The sequence below is a fragment of the Acomys minous genome (assembly GCF_964271855.1).
Source record: "Acomys minous genome assembly, chromosome: 13".
NCBI classification, from domain to species: Eukaryota; Metazoa; Chordata; class Mammalia; order Rodentia; family Muridae; genus Acomys; species Acomys minous.
The window spans coordinates 61,234,819-61,254,677 of NC_140495.1; the positions used below are offsets into that span (position 1 = coordinate 61,234,819).

Below are 19,859 nucleotides of genomic sequence, written 5' to 3' on the forward strand. Positions count from 1 at the left end.
ACATGGGAAGGCATCTGTCCCACCCTTGCATAGACTTCATACCTTCCACAGGTACAGCTCTGCCACATGTGGCCACCAAGCGCTGCTCCTCAGTCTGGTGGGTAACGGGCCCTAGTTGTTTCGGCTAAGCTGCAAACCTGCTTGCCTAGCGTGACGAGTGCCCGGGTGAGGAGGGGCTTGGAGCTTGCCAAACAGAGCACCAGCTAATCTTATTAGCTGATATTCAGGTTACTTGGGGTTTACTTGGTGGCTTAGTTTGGAGCTTGAAGCATGTTGGAAGGAAATTGTAGGTTCTTGAGACTACAAACTCCTAGGGTTCCTGTCTTTCTGAGTGTTCAGCATAAGAAGCCACCAACTGTTATTTCATAGGTATTGTTTGAAATTAGGGGCCTGGGGGTGGAGAAATGACTCAGTGGTTAAGGGCACCGCCTGCTCTTTCAGAGGTCCTGAGTTCAATTCCCAGCAACCACATGGTGGCTCACAACCATCTATGTTATCTGGTGCCCTCTTCTGCAGATAAAGCATTCATATACAATAAATACAATAAATAAATCTTTAAAAACAAGAAAAAGAAAATAGAGGGCTGGGGCCAGGCATGGTAGCGTATGTCTTTAATCCCGGCACTCAGGAGGCAGAGGCAGGCAGATCACTGTGAGTTCGAGGCCAGCCTAATCTACAAAGCAAGTCCAGGACAGCCAAGGCTACACAGACCCTGTCTCGAAAAACAAAAAGTAAAAAGAGGGCTGGGCCAACATAATAGTGACACAGGCCTTCAATATCAACACTCAGGAGGCAGAGGCTGGCAGATCTCTATGAAGTCAAGACCAGTCTGGTTTACAAAGCAAGTTCCAGGACAGTCAGCGTTGCATAGTGAGACTGTGTCTTTTGTTTTGTTTTGTTTTGTTTTGTTTTGTTTTGTTTTGTTTTTCGAGACAGGGTTTCTCTGTTAGACTTGGCTGTTCTGGACTCACTCTGTAGACCAGGCTGGCCTCAAACTCAGAGATGCACCTGCCTCTGCCTCCCGAGTACTGAGATTAAAGGCATGCGCCACCACGCCTGGCAAGACTTGATTTTTTTTTTGAAGGTATTATTTCTGTGCCTGTGGGAGGGTGCCACGAGTGTGGTTGTCTGTGAAGGCCAGAAAGAGGTAACAGATCCCCTGGATCTGGAGTTACAGGGTTTTAAAGATGTATCTGTGAATGCTGAGAACTGAATGTGTGTCCTCTGGAAGAACAGCATGCTCTCTTAATCACTGAGCCATCTCTCTGGTGCCCACCCTAACCCTATTTATAAGACAGGGTCTCATGTAGCCCAGCCTAGCCTTGGAATTTACTATGTAGTAGAAGATGACATTGAACTGATCCTCTGGTGCCTCTACCTCCCAAATGCTAGGATCAGAGGCATGCAGAGCAGTCCTGGCCCCTGCCTTTTAAAACAGGAAGTGCCCAGAATTGGGCTTCCCATGATGTGTGCTGTTGAATAGACTGATAGTCACTTAACAAAAGTGGTTTGCATACAATACAGTTTTTAATATCTCTTAGTACGACTGTTGACAACATAGTTAGGCGTGGGTCTAAAGTATCTTTTACAGTGATCTCAGGTGGCAGGGTACTCAGGTCCCTGCCACTGAAGCCTGGCTCAGCATCTGGGCCATTCCTTGTTCTGAGAGACTCAGAAGACTGAACAACACTGGGGCCAAAGTGTGTTGGGTGTACCAGCATCTCTAATCCAGTCTTCCCCCTGGGAGAGTTGGAGCCATGCAGCACACGCCAGCAGCACCTGGGCCCTGTGGTGATCTGGTACCCTAGCCTAGGTGCCACCAAAATCATGCTCCCAGAGAGTTTTCCTGCCTTTCTCAGAAGAAATGGCAACTTCCCACACATGCTCGCTCAGAAAGATAGCCTATCTCCCAGAACCTTCCTTGATATAGAGGTATTCCCATAGTGCTTTGTGGGAGGGAAAACATCTCCCCAAGGTCCTGGTCCTCCTCTCAACAGTGCAGTCCACAAGGACACTCATGGCCATCTGAGTCCATGTCCCCAAGCCCACCAGGAGGTAAGCCTGGTCCCCAAGTGGCAGACTCTTGTTTGATCAGCACCCCTCGTCCAAAGGCTAGCACACTCACCCGGAGGTTTTGCAGACAAGCCACAGGCAGTGGCTCACCCAGCACTTTGTGTGTGGAGGGGATGCTGGAACATGCCAGCAGCCCGTGGTTTGAGCTAGAATTAAGTGACAGAGGGTGTAGAAACGGGGCAGATACTGGCCTCCCACTGCGTGTTCTGTAGAAGGACGTTTTCACCTCTTGCACCATCTATGACCTCCTATGTGGAGGTTACCCTCTGGGTATAAGTTCTATCTTATAAAAATAGAACTGCCCCTCCCCCATCATCTAACGTTAAGCGAATGACGACTAGCCTCTTCACCCTGCCATTAAGGAAAAGACCACATGGCCCTTGGAGGTTTTTTTTCCACCTTTGTGTTTATATATCAAGTGATGACTCGGACACAGAACTTGGAGCTTAAAATTAGGCAGACACTACTGAGGGGGAAGAGGCCCTGGGTGTGGCCAGTCACCTTGGGAGAGCTGGACTCCCACTTGGATAGAGTCCTAGGCTGGTGAGCCCTGTGAGATTACACATCCACTGGGAGGGTTTGTTCACTCACATTTGGAGGCAGCCACTTCACAAATGCTTGTCGCCTGCCCTGAGGACCCTGAACTTCAAGGCCCACATCAAGGAGAATCAGTCGGGATGTTCAGCTGGGCAAGGGAGTATCCACATTTCCTGGAGTCCGCTAAGTGTAGAGGAGGGGGCAGGCCCCGGACCGTCAGCCAGCCTCTGGGGCCTGGCCTGCATCTGCACCTTCAGCCTCCACCTGATTGCTCTTGCCCAGCTTCTTAAAGCTCTCCACGAAGGCCTTCCAGGTCTCCGGCACACTTTTCTCCAGCAGCCAGCCCTCACTCTCACACTCAGGGTCCTCGGGGTCGGACACATTTTCCAGCGCTGTGTGTAGGTAGCGGAGTCCGGCCGTGATGCTCACCTGATGGGGAGAGCGGAGACTTAGAGCACACGTGGGGGCATAGCTAGGAGCTGGGCTGTTAGGAAAATGCAAGCGTCAGCTACTCGCATCTCCCTGAGTGTGAGGTTTAAACTGATGGTGGCACCACAGGTCCACCCTGGTCTCCCTCTCCAAGCCCCTGAAGGTGTTTACAAAATGTGATGTCCTCAGCCTAGGCCATCATGACTGTCCTCAGTGGCCTGTTAGCCTGGAGCCAACTCTAAGCGACTGACTCTGCCACTCCCGGCCCTCCCAGTCTTCCGTACCCACCATGCTGAGCACACCAGTCCTCAACTCCATGCCCTCCTGCTCTCCCCTGAGGATGTCAGCAGCTTTACCAGATAGGATCCCAAGGCAACTTCCTGGGCTGGCAAGATGGCTTGATGGGTAATTTGCTGCCAAGAATCACAACTTTTGCTTGGTTCCCCATAGTGGAAGGAGACAACTGACTCCCGCAAGTGTGCCATGGCACCCGTATGCCCAAACATGTACATGCACACACAAAATAAGCAAACATGTAATTTTTAAAACTGACTCCCAGGCCAGACGTGGTGGCATTTGCCGCCTTTAATCCCAGCATGTGGGAGTTTGAGGCCAGCCTGGTCTATATAAAGAGCTCCAGGACAGCCAGGACTATGTAGAGAGATTCCCATCACAAAACAAACAAACAAACAAAAAAGTCATTTCTGGCGCTGGATGATGGCTCAGCAGTCAAGAGTGCTTGTTCTTGCAGAGGACCCAGGTTCCCAGCCCCCACAGCTGACAGCCATCTGTGACTCCAGTTCCAGGGGACAAGATCCACTAGTATAACCTCCACTGGCACCATGTGAAGAGCATGCATTATAGGCAGACTGTGTGTGTGTGTGTGTGTGTGTGTGTGTGTGTCTGTGTGTGTGTGTGTGTGTGTGTGTGTCTGTGTGTGTGTGTGTGTGTGTCTGTGTGTGTGTGTCTGTGTGTGTCTCTGTGTGTGTGTGTCTCTGTGTGTATGTCTGTGTGTCTGTGTGTCTGTGTGTGTCTGTGTCTGTGTGTCTGTGTGTGTCTGTGTGTCTGTGTGTGTCTGTGTGTGTGTGTATTTGTTTTTGAGACAGGGTTTCTCTGTGTAGCCTTGGCTTTCCTAGGACTAGCTCTGTAGACCAGGCTGGCCTCAAACTCAGAGAGTTCCACTTGCCTCTGCACCCCAAGTGCTGCATTTAAGGTATGCACCAACACTGCCTGGCTAACAAAATACTTGCACACAGGAAGATGAAAACTCATTTCCTCTTCTACAAACCCTAGGTATGGGGTAATCTCTTATTTTCATTAGTGTAGCAATGAACGGATGCTTGGCACCAGCTGTTTGCGTTTCTTTTTTTTTATTATTATTATTTATTTTTCATTATTTTTTCTTTTTTAAGATTTAATTATTTATACATATGAGTGCTCTATTTGCATGTATGCCTGTATAACAGAAGAGGGTATCAAATCCCATTATAGATGGTCATGAGCCACCACGTGGTTGCCGGGAATTGAACTCAGGACCTCTGGAAGAGCAGACAGTGCTCTTAACCACTGAACCATCTCTCCAGCCCCCGTTTGCATTTCTTCACTAGCATCCACTGTGGCAGACTGAAAAGTGTCTGGATTGGCATCCCAGCCTGCACTTAACTGACTATGAGACTAAGAGAAGACAGTGGTTTTATCTTCTGGCTCACAGATTTTCAGAGGAGGTGACAACTGCCTCCCATGGATGGCGTGGGGCCCTGTATATGCAGAGCACACCTTATGTGGCGCCTGGCAGGGCAGGTGAAGCTGTCAGCTGATTGGTGAGGGCATGGCAGATACTCCTCTCTCTGTCTCTCTCTGTCTCTCTCTGTCTCTCTCTGTCTCTCTCTGTCTCTGTCTCTCTGTCTCTGTCTCTCTCTCTCTCTCTCTCTCTCTCTCTCTCTCTCTCTCTCTCTCTCTCTCTGTCTCTCTGTCTCTGTCTCTGTCTCTCTCTCTCTCTCTCTCTGTCCTATTCACTACTTACCTCTATGCAAATTCAAGTTTCCTGTGTGGCTCCAGGCAGCCCTCCACCCCTGTAAATCTGCTGCATCCCACACCCCAGTCCCAGAGCACACAGGGTGGTGGCAGTACCTCACTCACCAAACATCTGCCAGTGGGTGCATGGGGGGGGAGGGTAGAGGATTTAATTGTAGGAGTATCTAATGATAGGGACTGATTGATTTCAGGTATTATTGGTCTTTGTTAAAAGTTTACTAATGGAGGCAGAGGCAGGCGGATCTCTGTGAGTTCGAAGCCAGCCTGGTCTACAGAGCAAGTTCCAGAATAGCTAGAGCTGTTACACAGTGAAACTCTATCTCCGGCGAAAAAAGAAAGTTTACTAACATGTTTAACAGTGGGAAAAACCACCTCCTCCTGCAGGAAGCCCACTGCACCAAGGACTTCGCATTTGGCAGTGGTCTGCCCTTTTTTGTTTTTGTTTTTGTTTTGGGGTTTCTTGTTTTGTTTTGTTTTGTTTGGAGACAGGGTTTCTCTGTGTAGCCTTGACTATGCTGGACTCGCTTTGTAGACCAAGCTGGCCTCGAACTCACAACGATCCGCCTGCCTCTGCCTCCCGAGTGCTGGGATTAAAGGCGTGCTCCAAGTGTGTCTGCCCTTTTGTGAGTAATCCTCTCCTGGCTGGATTGTGGTGCACAGGAGGTCAGGGCTAAGGTTACAACGCTGCTGTCAGTGCCAGCACCCTAGTGTCAGCAGCAGTCCTGGTCACTAGAAGTCAAGCAGGGTGTTCAGACTCCCTGTGTCCCATGAACTGGCCCCTGTGAGCTGAGCTCCCGCAACAGTGAGCTCGGAAGCCACCAGGTGCTCCACTACACTCTTCACGAACAGGCATCTTGTCGTGGCTTTTAGGGCGGTGGCTAGCTGCTCCCTCCTGCCCCTCACTCCCCAGACCTCCTGAAGGGGTCCTCAGCCAGTAAATGGCCATGGCATGCTGCCTTTGCCTCCGTCCATATCAATGTCTTCGCATGCAGTCCAGCCACCCTGGCATTTCACGTGGGGGCTTAAAAGACATGTGCAGGGCTGGAGAGATGGCTCAGTGGTTAAGAGCGCCGCCTGCTCTTCCAGAGGTCCTGAGTTCAGTTCCCAGCAACCACATGGTGGCTCACAACCATCTATAATGTAATCTGATACCCTCTTCTGCAGATAAAGCACTCATATGCAATAAATAAAATAAATAAATCTTAAAAAAAAAAAAAAGACATGTGCAGATACACCCTGCCCTGTCCATGACCACAAGAGAGATTCAAGAAATCTCTAACAGCACGAAACTGCCTCCGCTAAAGCTTCTGTCTTAATACCTTTTGAGTCTGGAACCTAGGTTATCTGATGCCCGGGTAACTCCGTGCAGTCACCGAGTCCCCTCCCAGCCCCGGAGTTTGGGAATTCCTTTCCAACTCTGAAGCAGACAGCGTGCCCATCCATACGGACCCTCTTGACTAAAGGTCCCAAACACTGCCCCCAGAGGTAGCACTGCTGTCCCCACGGAACAAAAGGGAAGGCTGGCTAAGTGAGAACGCCAACATGACAGATGGCACCGTGCAAAGGTCCGTGTAGATGGAGTGTCCAGTATAGGGCACTGCACAGACACAGATGACGGATGGGTAGCTGCCGAGAGTTGGAGGCGCGAGCGTTACTGTTTAATGGGGATGAGGTTTTCTGAGGCCCGGGAGTGAATGAAATGTTTTATTTTTTTATTTATTTTTTTTTTTTTTGGTTTTTCGAGACAGGGTCTCTCTGTAGCCTTGGCTGTCCTGGACTCACTTTGTCGACCAGGCTGGCCTCGAACTCACAGTGATCCGCCCGCCTCTGCCTCCCGAGTGCTGGGATTAAAGGCATGCGCCACCACGCCCGGCTAATGAATGAAATGTTTTAGAACTAGGTTGAGGTGGTGACACATGCTACTGTGAATATACTAAATGCCTTAATTTTGCGCACGCCATCTTTAATCCCAGCACTTAGGAAGCAGGGGAAGGCAGATCTCTGTGAGTTTGAGGCCAGCCTGGCCTACATGGAAAGTTCCAGGACAGCCAGGGCTATGTATATAGAAAGACCTTATCTCAAAAAGAAAAGAAAAAGTTAATTTTATGTTGATTTTACCTAAATATATTTTATAGGCATTGAGGCCAGGCACGGTGGCATACTTGTGATCCCAGCTTTTGGGGCAGAGGCTGAGGCAGATCTCATATAAGTTCAAGGCCAGTATGGGTAGCATAGTGAGACTCTGTCTCAACTACAAAAAGATGCCAGGCGTGGTGATGGATACCTGTTTCCTGACACTTAGAAGGCAGCGCCAGGAGGATAAGGAATTTAGGGCTAGCCTTGGCTACATGTCAAGTTCAAGGCCAGCCTAGGTTCCATGAGACCCTGTAGGTTTGCTCACCAGGCCTGACAGGCTTCCGTCCCCTGTCCTCTGTGGGCCTACCTCAAAGAGCCAGACGAGGAGCGTGACGACACCCATGGAGTTCATGAGGCTGCTGTAGTAAGTCAGCAGGGCGGCCCTGCAGCCCCGCAGCCAGAGGTTGAGCTCCTCCGTCTGATGGTCATAGCTGTAGTGGGCAGAGTTGTTGGTGAGCTGGTACTGGATACAGGGTCGTGGCGAGCTGGGATTGCAGCAGCTGAAAGGGACACCGTCCACCAGGTACCGCCCGTCCACATTGCTCTTGATGCGACTGGAAAAGAAATGGCCCCGTTCAGGCTTCTGGGACGTCTCACCAAGCAGCCAAGTCTCCCCCTCCCCCAATGAGAGCCTGCATTTTCATCCATGGGGTGCCTGTGAGCACCCACCCCATACAAGCCTCTGCACTAGGAACTGCAGTGAGCACTGGGCCCAATCCTGCTTTCCTGGGGTGTTCCTTCTAGAAGGTAGAAACAGGATTTAGCCCCTAAGCCCTTCACCAACCATCTCTCCCCTTCACAGGGCACTCGTGACCAAAGCCTGGTTTGTCCCAGGGCCTGTGCAGAGGCGGGACATGGAGGTTGGGGACAGGTGCAGGCCTCACCTCTGTAAACTCCACACCAGCCGTGGCCCCTCCTTACTCACTTTGAAAGACAAGGCTGTGTCCTCTGCTCACTAAACTGCCAGCCAAGGCTCCCAGCAACACTGGGTTTCTTTAGGGTCTGCTGTGCCTTTGCAGGCATCCAAAATCCCAAAGAAATCTTTACAGTGATAAGTCCTTCCTACCCCCAACAAACCATACGTGCCGCCTGACCAGGGGTTGGCAAACTTATGATGTGTGCAGCACTCTTACGATGTATGCACTTGGGTAGGCATGGCAGAGCACCCAGCAGCACACTTACGACGTGCGCACTTGGGTGGGCATGGCGGAGCGCCCAGCAGCACACTTATGACGTGCGCACTTGGGTGGGCATGGCGGAGCGCCAAGCAGCACACTTATGACGTGCACACTTGGGTGGGCATGGTGGAGCGCCCAGCAGCACACTTAGGATGTGCGCACTTGGGTGGGCATGGCAGAGCACCCAGCAGCACTCTTACGATGTATGCACTTGGGTAGGCATGGCAGAGCACCCAGCAGCACACTTACGACGTGCGCACTTGGGTGGGCATGGCGGAGCGCCCAGCAGCACACTTATGACGTGCGCACTTGGGTGGGCATGGCGGAGCGCCAAGCAGCACACTTATGACGTGCACACTTGGGTGGGCATGGTGGAGCGCCCAGCAGCACACTTAGGATGTGCGCACTTGGGTGAACATGGCGGAGCGCCCTGAAATCCCAGCGCTTACGAGGTGGAGGCAGGAGGAGCAGCTTAAGGCTTTCCTCAGCTATGTAGTGCGTCTAGCACCTGGGGAAGTGCTAGGCCATGCAAGCGGAAGGACCTGAATTCAGTCGCTGCCTTGATGATGGCTTAGGCTTGAGGGATGCTGACAAAGGGATTCCTTGAACTCACTGCTTAGGAAGTTCCAGGCCAGGGAGAGACTCTATCTTTAAAAAAAAAAAATGTGGCCAGCACCTGCGGACTTCTGAGGGTGTCCTCAGCCCTCCACACACACTCATACAGCCTTGTGTACCCATGTGCATGAGTGCACACACGATGGCTCCGTGGATAACGGGGCTTGCTGAGCTTGAAGACCTGAGTCTGAGCACCAACACCACATAGGAGAAGGAGAAAACCAACTTCAGCGAGATGTCTGCTGACCTCCCCAAGTGTGCTACAGAATATGCACACCTGTGTACGCACACCGCAGGCACACATACCTATACTAGTAATAAATAACTGTTTTTAAAAATTGAAAAACCCAAGCTGGGCGGTGGTGGCACACGCCTTTAATCCCAACACTCAGGGAGGCAGAAGCAGGCGGATCACTGTGAGTTCAAGGCCAGCCTGGTCTACAAAGCGAGTTCAGGACAGCCAAGGCTACAGAGAAACCCTGTCTCAAAAAAAAAAAAAAAAAAGAAAAAGAAAAAGAAAAGAAAAGAAAAAGAAAGAAAGAAAGAGAAAAAGAAAGAAAGAAACAGCCCACCTACATAGTAGCATTACATGCTAGCCTTGAACTTCAGTGATCTTTCCTTATCTGCTAATAAAGAGTGTCCTAGATTTTTTGGGTTTTTTGTTTGTTTGTTTGTTTCAGTGAGCTACCTCTGTGGCAGCCTGCTGTGAGGATGGTCCCCATGGTCCCTAGGTTTGCTCAGGTGAAATATAGATGCGGAATCTATAGAAATGCCCCGTGTCTGTGGGTGATCCTCAGAGGCACTTCCTGGCTGCACCCACACCGGTCCACGCTGTAGTCTCTGTAGACCTAGTAGATTGAAAAAATAGTACCTTGGAGTTTTGAGGGTTTGTTTTTTTTTTAGGGTACTCATCAGTGTCTGACGTGTAAGTTTCTCTTGCATTTGTCATTATGTGCACACACATGTATCGCGGGGCCATGTGGCCGTCAGAGGACAACGTCCCGGAGCTGGTCCCTCCCTCCCCTCACTAGGCCATGTCACTTGCCCCCTTCAACTTGTCTGAATTTACTCTTTCTTCTCTCTAAGAGCATCCTTTGCTGTAGGACTCACCTGTGGGCCTTTTCTGTGAGCTGCCTGCTGCTTTCTACCCTTCGGGATTAGGTGGGGCTTTGGAAGGCTGCACATGGTGGCCTGGGTTATGATGTATTCCCACGTGTCCTTCGGTCCTGACATCTGATCATGGGCAGGACACACTACATAATGAATAGGTGGCACTAGGTGACATGGGCATGACTCCTGCCCTGCACAGACCAGCTTCATCCCACAGACAAGTCCCTTAATCCTGGCCTGCCTCAGCTTCCTCGTGACAGGAGGGTTATGCAGAGAGACAGGTGAAGGAGCCGGAAGAGGGCGTGGCACTCAGGAAACACAAAGTGTGAGTTCACACGCAAAGGGTGCCTCACCGGGCAGTGGCCAATCAAGAGCTATCCTGAGTACAGGAGGGGGGGGTGCTTACATCAGGTTATGGAAAGAGCAGACCAGAGGACATCACACGGACACAGTCACTTGCGTGATAATGGCTGTTGTGCTTGGCCTTTGAGGGTAACCACAGGGGGCAGGGGATGCATGACCCTAGGCTGCCACTGGAGCCATCTCCCTGATGGCACCTTTGTGCATAGGGCAGCATTTGCTAGGGCTTGCTGAGCTCCTGCCAAGCCCATGCAATGCTAGGCCAGTGCTGGTGAGGGTACCCCAGATGGGGCAGGGTGGGAAGACAGGCTGGAGGGGTGTTAGCAAGGCCTGCAGGTATCCCTGAGATGCAGGGAAGCCTGTATGCCTGCCTTTCAGGGCCACCACAGGGGTACCTGAAATGAGGGTCAGACGGGGGGGGGGGGGGGTCATGACTGAGGCCCACAGAGGCTCCCATCTGTCCCCCACTTCCCTCTTAAAGGTGATGACCTTGGGCACACTGAGACACTCCCTCCCTCCAAGCACCCAGGACCCTCAAATGGTTTTACTGAAAGCTGAGGACATCCACGCTCTGGTGCTGTTCTTCCTGCTTCTGACTGGCAGGCTGTCCCTTGAGCCTCTATCCCAGCCACATATATTTCCTAGGACCCCAGGGACAGGTGTGAGTATGGCAGAGAAGAGACCGCAGTGACACTTGTCACCTTTCAGAGCCCATGTGAGGTGGCTGTGAGACCATCACCTCACAGGTGCACCGGTAATGCAAGAAACACATTAGTCCAAGCCTAGTGTTCCCAGGGCTTTCAGAAAATCGTGGCTCCTCTCCAACTAAAACCTTCTGAAGAGGATCTTGAAAACTACTAGGTTGTTCGATAGAGAGAGAAGTGGGACTCTGAGCAGGACAGGGTCTCCTCCAAAACGACACAGGCGCCACGCATGGTGGCGCACACCTTTAATCCCAGCACTTGGGAGGCAGAAGCCGGTGGATCTCCCTGAGTTCAAGGCCAGCCTGGACTACAGAGCAAGTTCCAGGACAGCCAGAGCTGTTATACAAAGAAACGCTGTCTCAGAAAACCAAAACCAAAACAAACAAACAAACAAAAAACACAACAAAACAAAACCACACAGGTAATGGAAGGCCTATCCACGGCTGCTACCCACTGGCAGGCTTTTCCCCCCCAAGACAGGGTTTCTCTGTGTAGCCTTGGCTGTCCTGCACTCACTTTACAGACCAGGCTGGCCTCAAACTCACAGTGATCCACCTGCCTCTGCCTCCCTGAGTGCTGGGATTACAGGCCTGCGCCACCACCCCTGGCTACCCACTGACATCCTATTGCCTTGGAATTTACCCACTGCTCAGAGAACCATTCCCTTTGTAGCTGAGGATGACCTTGAACTTCTGATTCTCCTGCCTTCCCCTCCCTAGTGCTAAGATTACTGGCATGCATCACGACAACCAGTTTACGAGGAGCCGGGGATAGAACCCAAGGCCTCCACCCTGCTGGGTACACGTTCTACCAACCGAGTCAATCCCAGCCCCGCTTCTCTAGGGCCTCTACCTGGAGAGAGTTAAGTAAGAAAGAAACAATCCCCCCATTCGTCCTGTACCCCAGCAACCCCTGCCTAGCCCCATCAACCACCTTACACCGCACCCAGATGTCCCCAAGCTAAGGTAAAGCAGGCACACCTCCCTCACACATACTACAAGTCTACCTGAAGTCTGCAGTCCCTTGGCTGAGGCCAGCAGAGACCCCTGAGTGCTGTACCCCTGCAACTTTCCTCCTCCCCTTCCTAAACTCCTAAACTCCTAAACTCCACCCTGTGGGTCTCCCTCAGACTGGGGCTCCCTGAGGACACACCCCCCCCTTCCTTACATAGCTCCTGACCACCTGAAGTAGCAAAACACCTAAGCAGGGGCTGGGTGGAGCAGGATGCTAACCCCTTGCTACATGCGCTGTGCTCTAAACAGCCTCCTGGACCTGCTCTCCACCGTAGTTTCTTAGATTCCCACTCTCTGGATGGGTTACCAAAGGTCAGAGGTCAAGGGAATGGCCCCCAGGTCCCCAGCTGTCCCTCTGCTCACTGAGCAGGTTTAAGTCACTGGCTGCCGGCATGGCATCCCTCTCCCCGCGCTTTTCCGACTTTCTTTCCCTCTCGGTTTTGCAATTCGCCACTAAAGTTCCACGTTTCTCCAGAAGAGTCTGCAGGATGCCTTGCGAAGGCTAGACCTGCCTTGACTGTGGGCGCAGCCTAGAATACAGGCTTAAGACTCAAGACCCAGTGAAGCCACCCCTACCACCCCTGTAAGCAGTGTACTCTTATAGCCTGGGAGATACTGTGATATAAATATCCAGGTCACCAGCTAAGGAGCTCAGCGACACCTGGCTTTGTCTTAGGGGGTGAGTAGGGCCCTAATCTGTGGATAAAGGGAGGGCAAGCCCTGAGTAAACAGGTGAGACTCCAGATAGGGGGCAGACTTGTATGCCAGCAGGGTCCAGGAAGGTCCCACCTTGAGCTTGGCCCTACCTCCCCTCTGCTAACTGCGTGTCCTAAAATGAACCAGGAGAAGCACTGGTTGGGAAAAATGTGCATTCCTGATGACTGGGGTCCTCCATGGGCTTGGCTCCTCCCTCTGCAGACCTCAGGCAGTGACCCCCAGCTGAGGAGGGATGCTAAGGCACAGTTAAGAACTTTTAGGACAGTTTGCAGAACAGGGGGTAGGGATGTGGAGGGTTAAGGGGGAAGTGGCTATGGTTTGGGGGAGGCCACCTCTTCTATCTGAGGTGCTGACAGAAGCACTGAGACTCAAGTTGTCCTATGACCTCTACACACTGTGGCACATGCACCCTTCCACACACTCCATACAAAATAAATAAATATGGTATTATAAATTTCTTTTTAAAGCTTTTTGTGGCTAGTCATGTGACACCCCCCCCCCTTTTCTGGCCTTATCTCTGCCATAGGAATCTTACCCTAAGGCTTCTGAGACAATCCAGGAAGTAAATGCAGACCACTCCTCAGGGATTGGGGTTGCAAAACATGAAAAATAAACTTTTTTTGTGTGTGTGTAACCCTAACTGTCCTGGCACTCACTCACCAAGTTGGCCTTGAACTCACAAAGATTTGCCTGCCTCTGCCTCCCAAGTGCTGGGATTAAAGATGTGTGCCACCACCGCCTGGAAAATTTTACAATTTCAAGGAAGGATTTACCACATAGATTTATCAAGCCCTCCTAAAGGGTGCAGCCAAATGTGAAAGAAAAAGAAAAAAATTTTAACCTTTATTTATTTCTTTGTTCATTTGTGTATCTGTGCATGTGAGTGCAGGTGCCTGTGGGGACCAGAAGAGGGAGCTAGATCCCCTGGAGCTGGGGTTACAGGTGATTATCTACTTGACATGGGTGCTGGGAACCAAGCTCGGATCCTCTGTAAAAGCAGTACACAAATTCAACCTCAAGCCGGGCTTGGTGGCGCACGCCTGTAATCCCAGCACTCGGGAGACAGAGGCAGGTGGATCAATGTGAGTTCAAGGCCAGCCTGGTCTACAAAGTGAGTCCAGGACAGCCAAGGCTACACAGAGAAACCCTGTCTTAAAAAAATCAAAATAAAAACAGAAACAAACAAGTTTAACCTCTGAGCCACCTCTCCAATCTCCAAAAGAAAAAATTTCAATTTAGAAAATTTTAGGGTTGGGCGATGGTGGCAAACACCTTTAATCCCAGCACTTGAGAGGCAGAGGCAGGTAGATCTTTGTGAGTTCGAGGCCAGCCTGGTCTGCAGAGTGAGTTCCAGGACAGCCAAGGCTACACAGAGAAACCCTGTCCCCAAAATCCAAAAGAAAAAGAGAAAAAGAAAAAGAAAGAAAGAAAAGAAAAGCTTTTGGTTATTTACTTTGCCTGTGTGCCGTGGTGGGCGCATGTGACAGGCAAAGGACAACTCTCAGAGGTCAGCAGTCTCCGTCCAGCACGTGGGTCCTAGGGATCACACTCAGGGCCTCAGGCTTAACAACAAGCAACTTTATGTACTGAGCCGTCTCGCCAGCCCCACCTGCTTCCGTGTAGACCCCGGACCCCCACCTCAGCCCCGTTCTCTCACTCCTCCCCACCCCTGAGATGGACTGGACTCTGGTTGTGACTCTGGAAGCTCTCTGGGCTGAGTGCATGCCCCTCGTGTAAAACTATCACTGGTCACTGATGTAGACGCCTACGGGAAATGCTGGTGGGATCTCCTGCCGGCTCTGTGCAGGGTAGCACAGGCTATCCCACTATGGTGTGAAAACCCTAGGGGTATTTTATTCCCAAGGTTGTATCTTGGTTTTGTTTTTTCTTGTTTTGGACCTTTCCAAGACAGGGTTTCTCTGTGTAGCCCTGGCTGTCCTAGAACTCACACTTTAGACCAGGCTGGCCTCAAATTCACAGAGATCCACCTGCCTCTGCCTCCTGAGTGCTGGGATCAAAGGCTTGTGTGCCACCACACCCAGCCACAATTGTTTCTTCCTTCCTTCCTTTTTTTTTTTTTAACAATTGTATCTTGTTTTGTTTTCGTTTTTTCAAGACAAGGTTTCTCTATGTTATCTTGGCTGTCCTGGACTCCCTTGGTAGACCAGGCTGGCCTCAAACTCACAAAGATCCACCTGCCTCTGCCTCCTGAGTGCTGTGATTAAAGCAGGTACAGTTGTATCTTAAATATTTATTTATTTATTATTGTGTATACAATGTTCTGTCTGCATGTACACCTGCAGGCCAGTAGAGGGCACCATTATAGATGGCTGTGAGCCAACATGGGTTGCTGGGAATTGAACTCAGGAGCTCTGGAATAGCAGTCAGTGCTCTTAACCTCTGAGCCATCTCTCCAACTCCACAATTGTATTTTAAGACGAGCTTTGTGCAAAGAAAAAGCAAACCCGGCCAAAGGACGGTGAGAGAGGAGACGGGAGAAAAGAGCTGGGATAGGCCTGCTCCAATATTACAAAAACAGCATGAGAGCAGCTAGTGCCTGCCTGTGTGTGCACTTCTTCAGGGGGATAGCATGCAGCTGTTTTAAAAGGTCACAGCGAAGGAATGTATAAGTCACAGGATCAGATTGTACTTGATTGCTAGATTCTATAGTCAACATGTTGTTATGAAAATGTGAATTAATACTAGACTAAAATGTAGAAAATGTGAAACTGTCAATTGTGGATGAGAATCTGTCCTGAATGTTTTTTCCCCTATGGTTTAAAAAAAATTACTATTTAGCTTGTATAGGCAGGGTTTCTCTGTATAGCTCTGGCTGTCCTGGAACTTGCTTTGTAGACTGGGCTAGCTTGGAACTCAGAGATCTGCCTGCCTCTGCCTCCCGAGTGCTGGGATTAGCGGCGTGCGCCACCACGCTCTACTCTTTCTATCTTCAAGCCACATACTATGGTCAAACATGTGTGTGTGTGTGTGTGTGTGTGTGTGTGTGTGTGTTCAGTAGTGAAATTTTTCTCCAGCACAATGGAATTAGGATAACTGCATCCTCGCTATGATTTCGAGGCCAGCCTGGTCTACAAGGCGAGTCTAGGACAGCCAAGGCCACACAGAGAAACCCTGTTTCAAAACAAAACAAAAAAACAAACAAAAAGACAAGATAACTACATCCCAGCAAGTTGGTATGGTACACAGGTAAATTTTTGAAGAATTTCTAAAGCATACTAGATAGTGTAGCAGGGCACAAGCATGACACAGCACTTGTGTGGAATGGGCCCTCTCACCATGTGGCATCAAAGGCAGGCTGGCAGACTTGGCAGCAAGAATCTTCACCCAAGACCTACCTTGCCAGGCCCACTGAAGTAGTTCCGACTAAGTGTCCACTTAGAAATTTGAGTCCCCTCATCACTGGGAGTAGAGTGACCTGGGTCATTTCTCCACTCTCAAAGCAAAAGGAATTTAGAATTACAAAGACGCTTTTGTATTCCTCTCCAAAGAATGGCTCTAAGGGCAAGACAAGAGTCTTCCAGGGTGGGGGCACTGGGGGAGGGGTGGGGGGTGGTAGTTGAAAGGGACAGTCCCTGTCTCCTCCATGAAAAGAAGAGGAGGGGCAGGTGGTGGTGGTGCACCCCCTTAATCTCAGCACTTGGGAGGCAGAGGCAACAGATAGCTGTGAGTTCAAGGCCAGCCTGGTCTACAAAGCAAGTCCAAGATAGTCAAGGCTACACAGAGAAACCCTGTCTCAAAAAGAAAACAAAAAACAAACAAACAAAAAAAAGAAACAAAGAAAGAAAAGGAGGGAGGGAGGAAGGGGATGAGAAGAAACGCAAGACAGCCAGTGTTGAGAAGGCTGAGGGTGGTAAAGCACTTGCGGAGCAATGCCCAAGAGCCTGGGTTGTGCAGAACCTGGCACCGAGAGAGGAAAGGAAAGGTCCCCTAGGGAGGACCCACTGCTGCTCTGCTAAGTGCGCTTAGCATTAAACCGACTCCTGACGCCTTATTTCACCCACATAGGAGTGCTGGCTCTCCTGCCCCATCACAGACGCTTCCTCTCACGGCAGACAGTGATCAGCACAGAGCATGAGACTAACGGATGCTCAGCTCTAAACAGGACATGTCTTTCACACCCCCTCCTCCCAAAGCTCAGGGATCATCTCGGAGAAGGCGGCGGACAGTGTAAGAGCCAATGGGTGAAAACTGCTTCTCAGACACAACAGGGCAACTGCGTGTATGAACTGGACATGCATAAGACTTGCACAAAAGCAAGCCAGAAGTCCCAGCATGAATGTGGAGGTGGTCAGGAGTCCTCACCTCTAACTGGGGTGCTATGGCAACTGATGGTTGCTGGGGGAAGCGGAGTCAGCTTCCCTTGGGGGATGGGCCCCCCCCCCCCCCCCAGAGAATATCCATGCTGCAGCAGATGGCCAGGCACCCAGGTGCATAAGGATAGCACTGACTGGACTTCGCTAATTTAAGAGAAGAGAGAGAGCACATGTAATTGGGAGGAAACAGTGGGAAGGGTTGGGGGTTAGAAGGGCGTGGGGTGGACTTGACCAAGGCACATTATACACATGTGAAACTCTCAGTCTATTCGAAAAAGAGAAAAAAGAAAAAGGCATGACACAGGCCTGTAATCCCAGCACTCGGGAGGCAGAGGCAGGAGGATTGCTGTGAGTTTGAGACAGGCCTGATCTACAAAGTGAGTCCAGGACAGCCAAAGCTACACAGAGAAACCCTACCTCAAAAATAAATAAACAAATAAATAAATAATAAAAATTTTAAATTAAAAAAAATTTTTAAAGGAAAGAAAGAAAGAGAAAAATGCCAAAGAGATGAATGAAAGTTTTCCTCTGTTTTTACCTTTGGCCTCTCATATTCCCAGAGTTCTGCTTGTCCCTTGGTTTCATACCCTTCTACGTGATTTATGCAAATCACGCCCTCCTTCCTGTCCCCACAGACTTGTCATCTAGGAAGGGCAGACCTAGGCACAATCCTCTCCTTGGCTGGGGATTTGTGGCTGTAATCTCCTTCCACAGAGAAAATGACATCCAAGGACAGACTCCTCGCGGGCACCTTTGGCCTTGTCAGGGGTTGAAAGCATGGGAAACCGAGGTACAAACCAGGGAATTTAAGTTTCCACAAGATACGTACAGAGAGATACCCGTGAGCTCTGAAGACCCCGTTCTTACTGTATGAAGCAGCCCCACAATCTAGCCCTCCTCCTGGTAACTCCCATCTATCCAAGAATCTTTATTTCACGCCACACCTTTCCTGCCTCAGCCATTGTGGGAGGCCGGAGGGGCCCCAAGCTGCTGGCGGTCTCACGCGGTCCATCAGAACGACCCCTCTCACAGACACACATCCGTTCTATACCCAACCGAGGGGAAAAGGCACCGGGCAGGCTGGGGGTAAAAATCAAAGCGACTCACTCTTTGACCTCCTTGGAGGAAAAGTCCAGGTAGCGGTTGCTGATCCACTGGATCTCGAACCAGTCCCGGAAGCCGTTGTTGCCGCAGCACTTGAACTCGATCTGGAGCATGTCAATAGTCTTTTTCATGAAGCACCTGCCCGGGGTGTCCGTGTCCCGATAGAACTTCATCCCGTTCTTGAGCCCGTAGGCCAGGGTGCTCTCCAGGGAGCCCCGCAGCAGAAAGCAGCAGAGAGCCACTAGGAAGAGGATGACGTTGAAGACGACGCAGACAGCCAGGTACGACTTCAGCCAAGGCTTCCACTTGGCGTACTTGGCAGGGTCCAGGGCGTCATAGCAGATCTTCCCGGCCAGAGAGTTGAAGACACAGGACAGAACCCCCACCCCTATCAGGGAGTTGGGCACGAAGTGGCTCTCGGAATTATTCATCACTTCACTCCTCTTGCGGAGTTCAATCTTGAGGAACAGCCCCAGGCTGAAGAGGAGGATGCCGGCCAACACGGACAGCCAGTTCATAAGCCAGAGGCCCTGGGCCAACTTGACCCGCTTCTTCTGGTCAAACTTGACTTTGAGCAGCGCCATGCTTACCGAGTGGGGTCCAGGCAGCCTCCTCCAGTTCAACTTCCACTCCTAAGCAGGGTGAGGTCAGGGGCTGGACCACTCAGGGTCTTGGGAAGAGCACCGTGGGCCCAAGCTGTAGGGAGCTGCCCATTTTGGGGCCTCCCTAGCCTAGGAGCTCCGGTAACCCAGTAACGTTTCTGCAGCGTCCTTCCCAGCCAAGGAGGGACAGTCCAAACACTGCGGATTAAAAGTGGGATCCACAATGCAATCGCTAAGCTCTTTAGCCAGGGTCATCCCATTAGAGAAAGCTATGACAATTCAAAACATGGCCGGGAGGAGGCTCTGTGTATGTACATGCTGGACCCAGCTCAGCAGCTGACCAGTCTAGGACCAGAAGGATGGAGGCGAACTAGAAGAGGCTAGGAGGTTCTTGCAAGCCACACGGAGGTTCTGTTGCGTCTGTGAGTCTGAGACAACGGAGACATATGACTTTCTGGACAGGAGCGATGGCTCAGTGGTTAAGACCACTCACTGACTGCTCTTGCAGATAACTCAGGCTTGACCCGCAAACACCCTCATAGCGGCTCACAGCCATCTGTATGTAACCCCAGTTCCAGGGTATCTGACACTCTCTTCTGGCTTCCACAGAACCCAGACTTGTAAAGTGGTACGCAGACATACATGCAGGCAAAACAACCACTTACGTGTGTTAAGATCACAAACAAGACGGGCGTGGTGGCGCACGCCTCTAATCCCAGCACTCTGGAGGCAGAGGCAGGTGGATCGCTGTGAGTTTGAGGCCAGCCTGGTCTACAGAGAGAGTCTAGGGCAGCCAAGGCTACACAGAGAAACCTTGTCTTGAAAAACGAAAACAAACAAACAAACAAACAAAAAAGATCACAAAGACTGGCAGTGGTAGCCTTCAATCCCAGCACTTGACAGCCAGGTCTCT

At 50.8% G+C, this 19,859-nt stretch overlaps 1 protein-coding gene across 1 annotated transcript; it reads right to left on the reverse strand.

Moving 5' to 3' along the window:
* Nucleotides 1-2,723: 2,723 nt before the first annotated feature.
* PRPH2 (peripherin 2) lies at nucleotides 2,724-18,928 on the reverse strand (the record flags this gene model as incomplete). The annotated part of the gene is made up of 3 exons (XM_084752187.1): nucleotides 2,724-3,039; nucleotides 7,517-7,763; nucleotides 18,348-18,928. The coding sequence occupies 3 exons, from the start codon at nucleotides 18,926-18,928 to the stop codon at nucleotides 2,827-2,829; spliced, it is 1,041 nt and encodes a 346-aa protein (XP_084608313.1). The 3' UTR covers nucleotides 2,724-2,826.
* Between the last annotated feature and the right edge of the window lie 931 nt (nucleotides 18,929-19,859).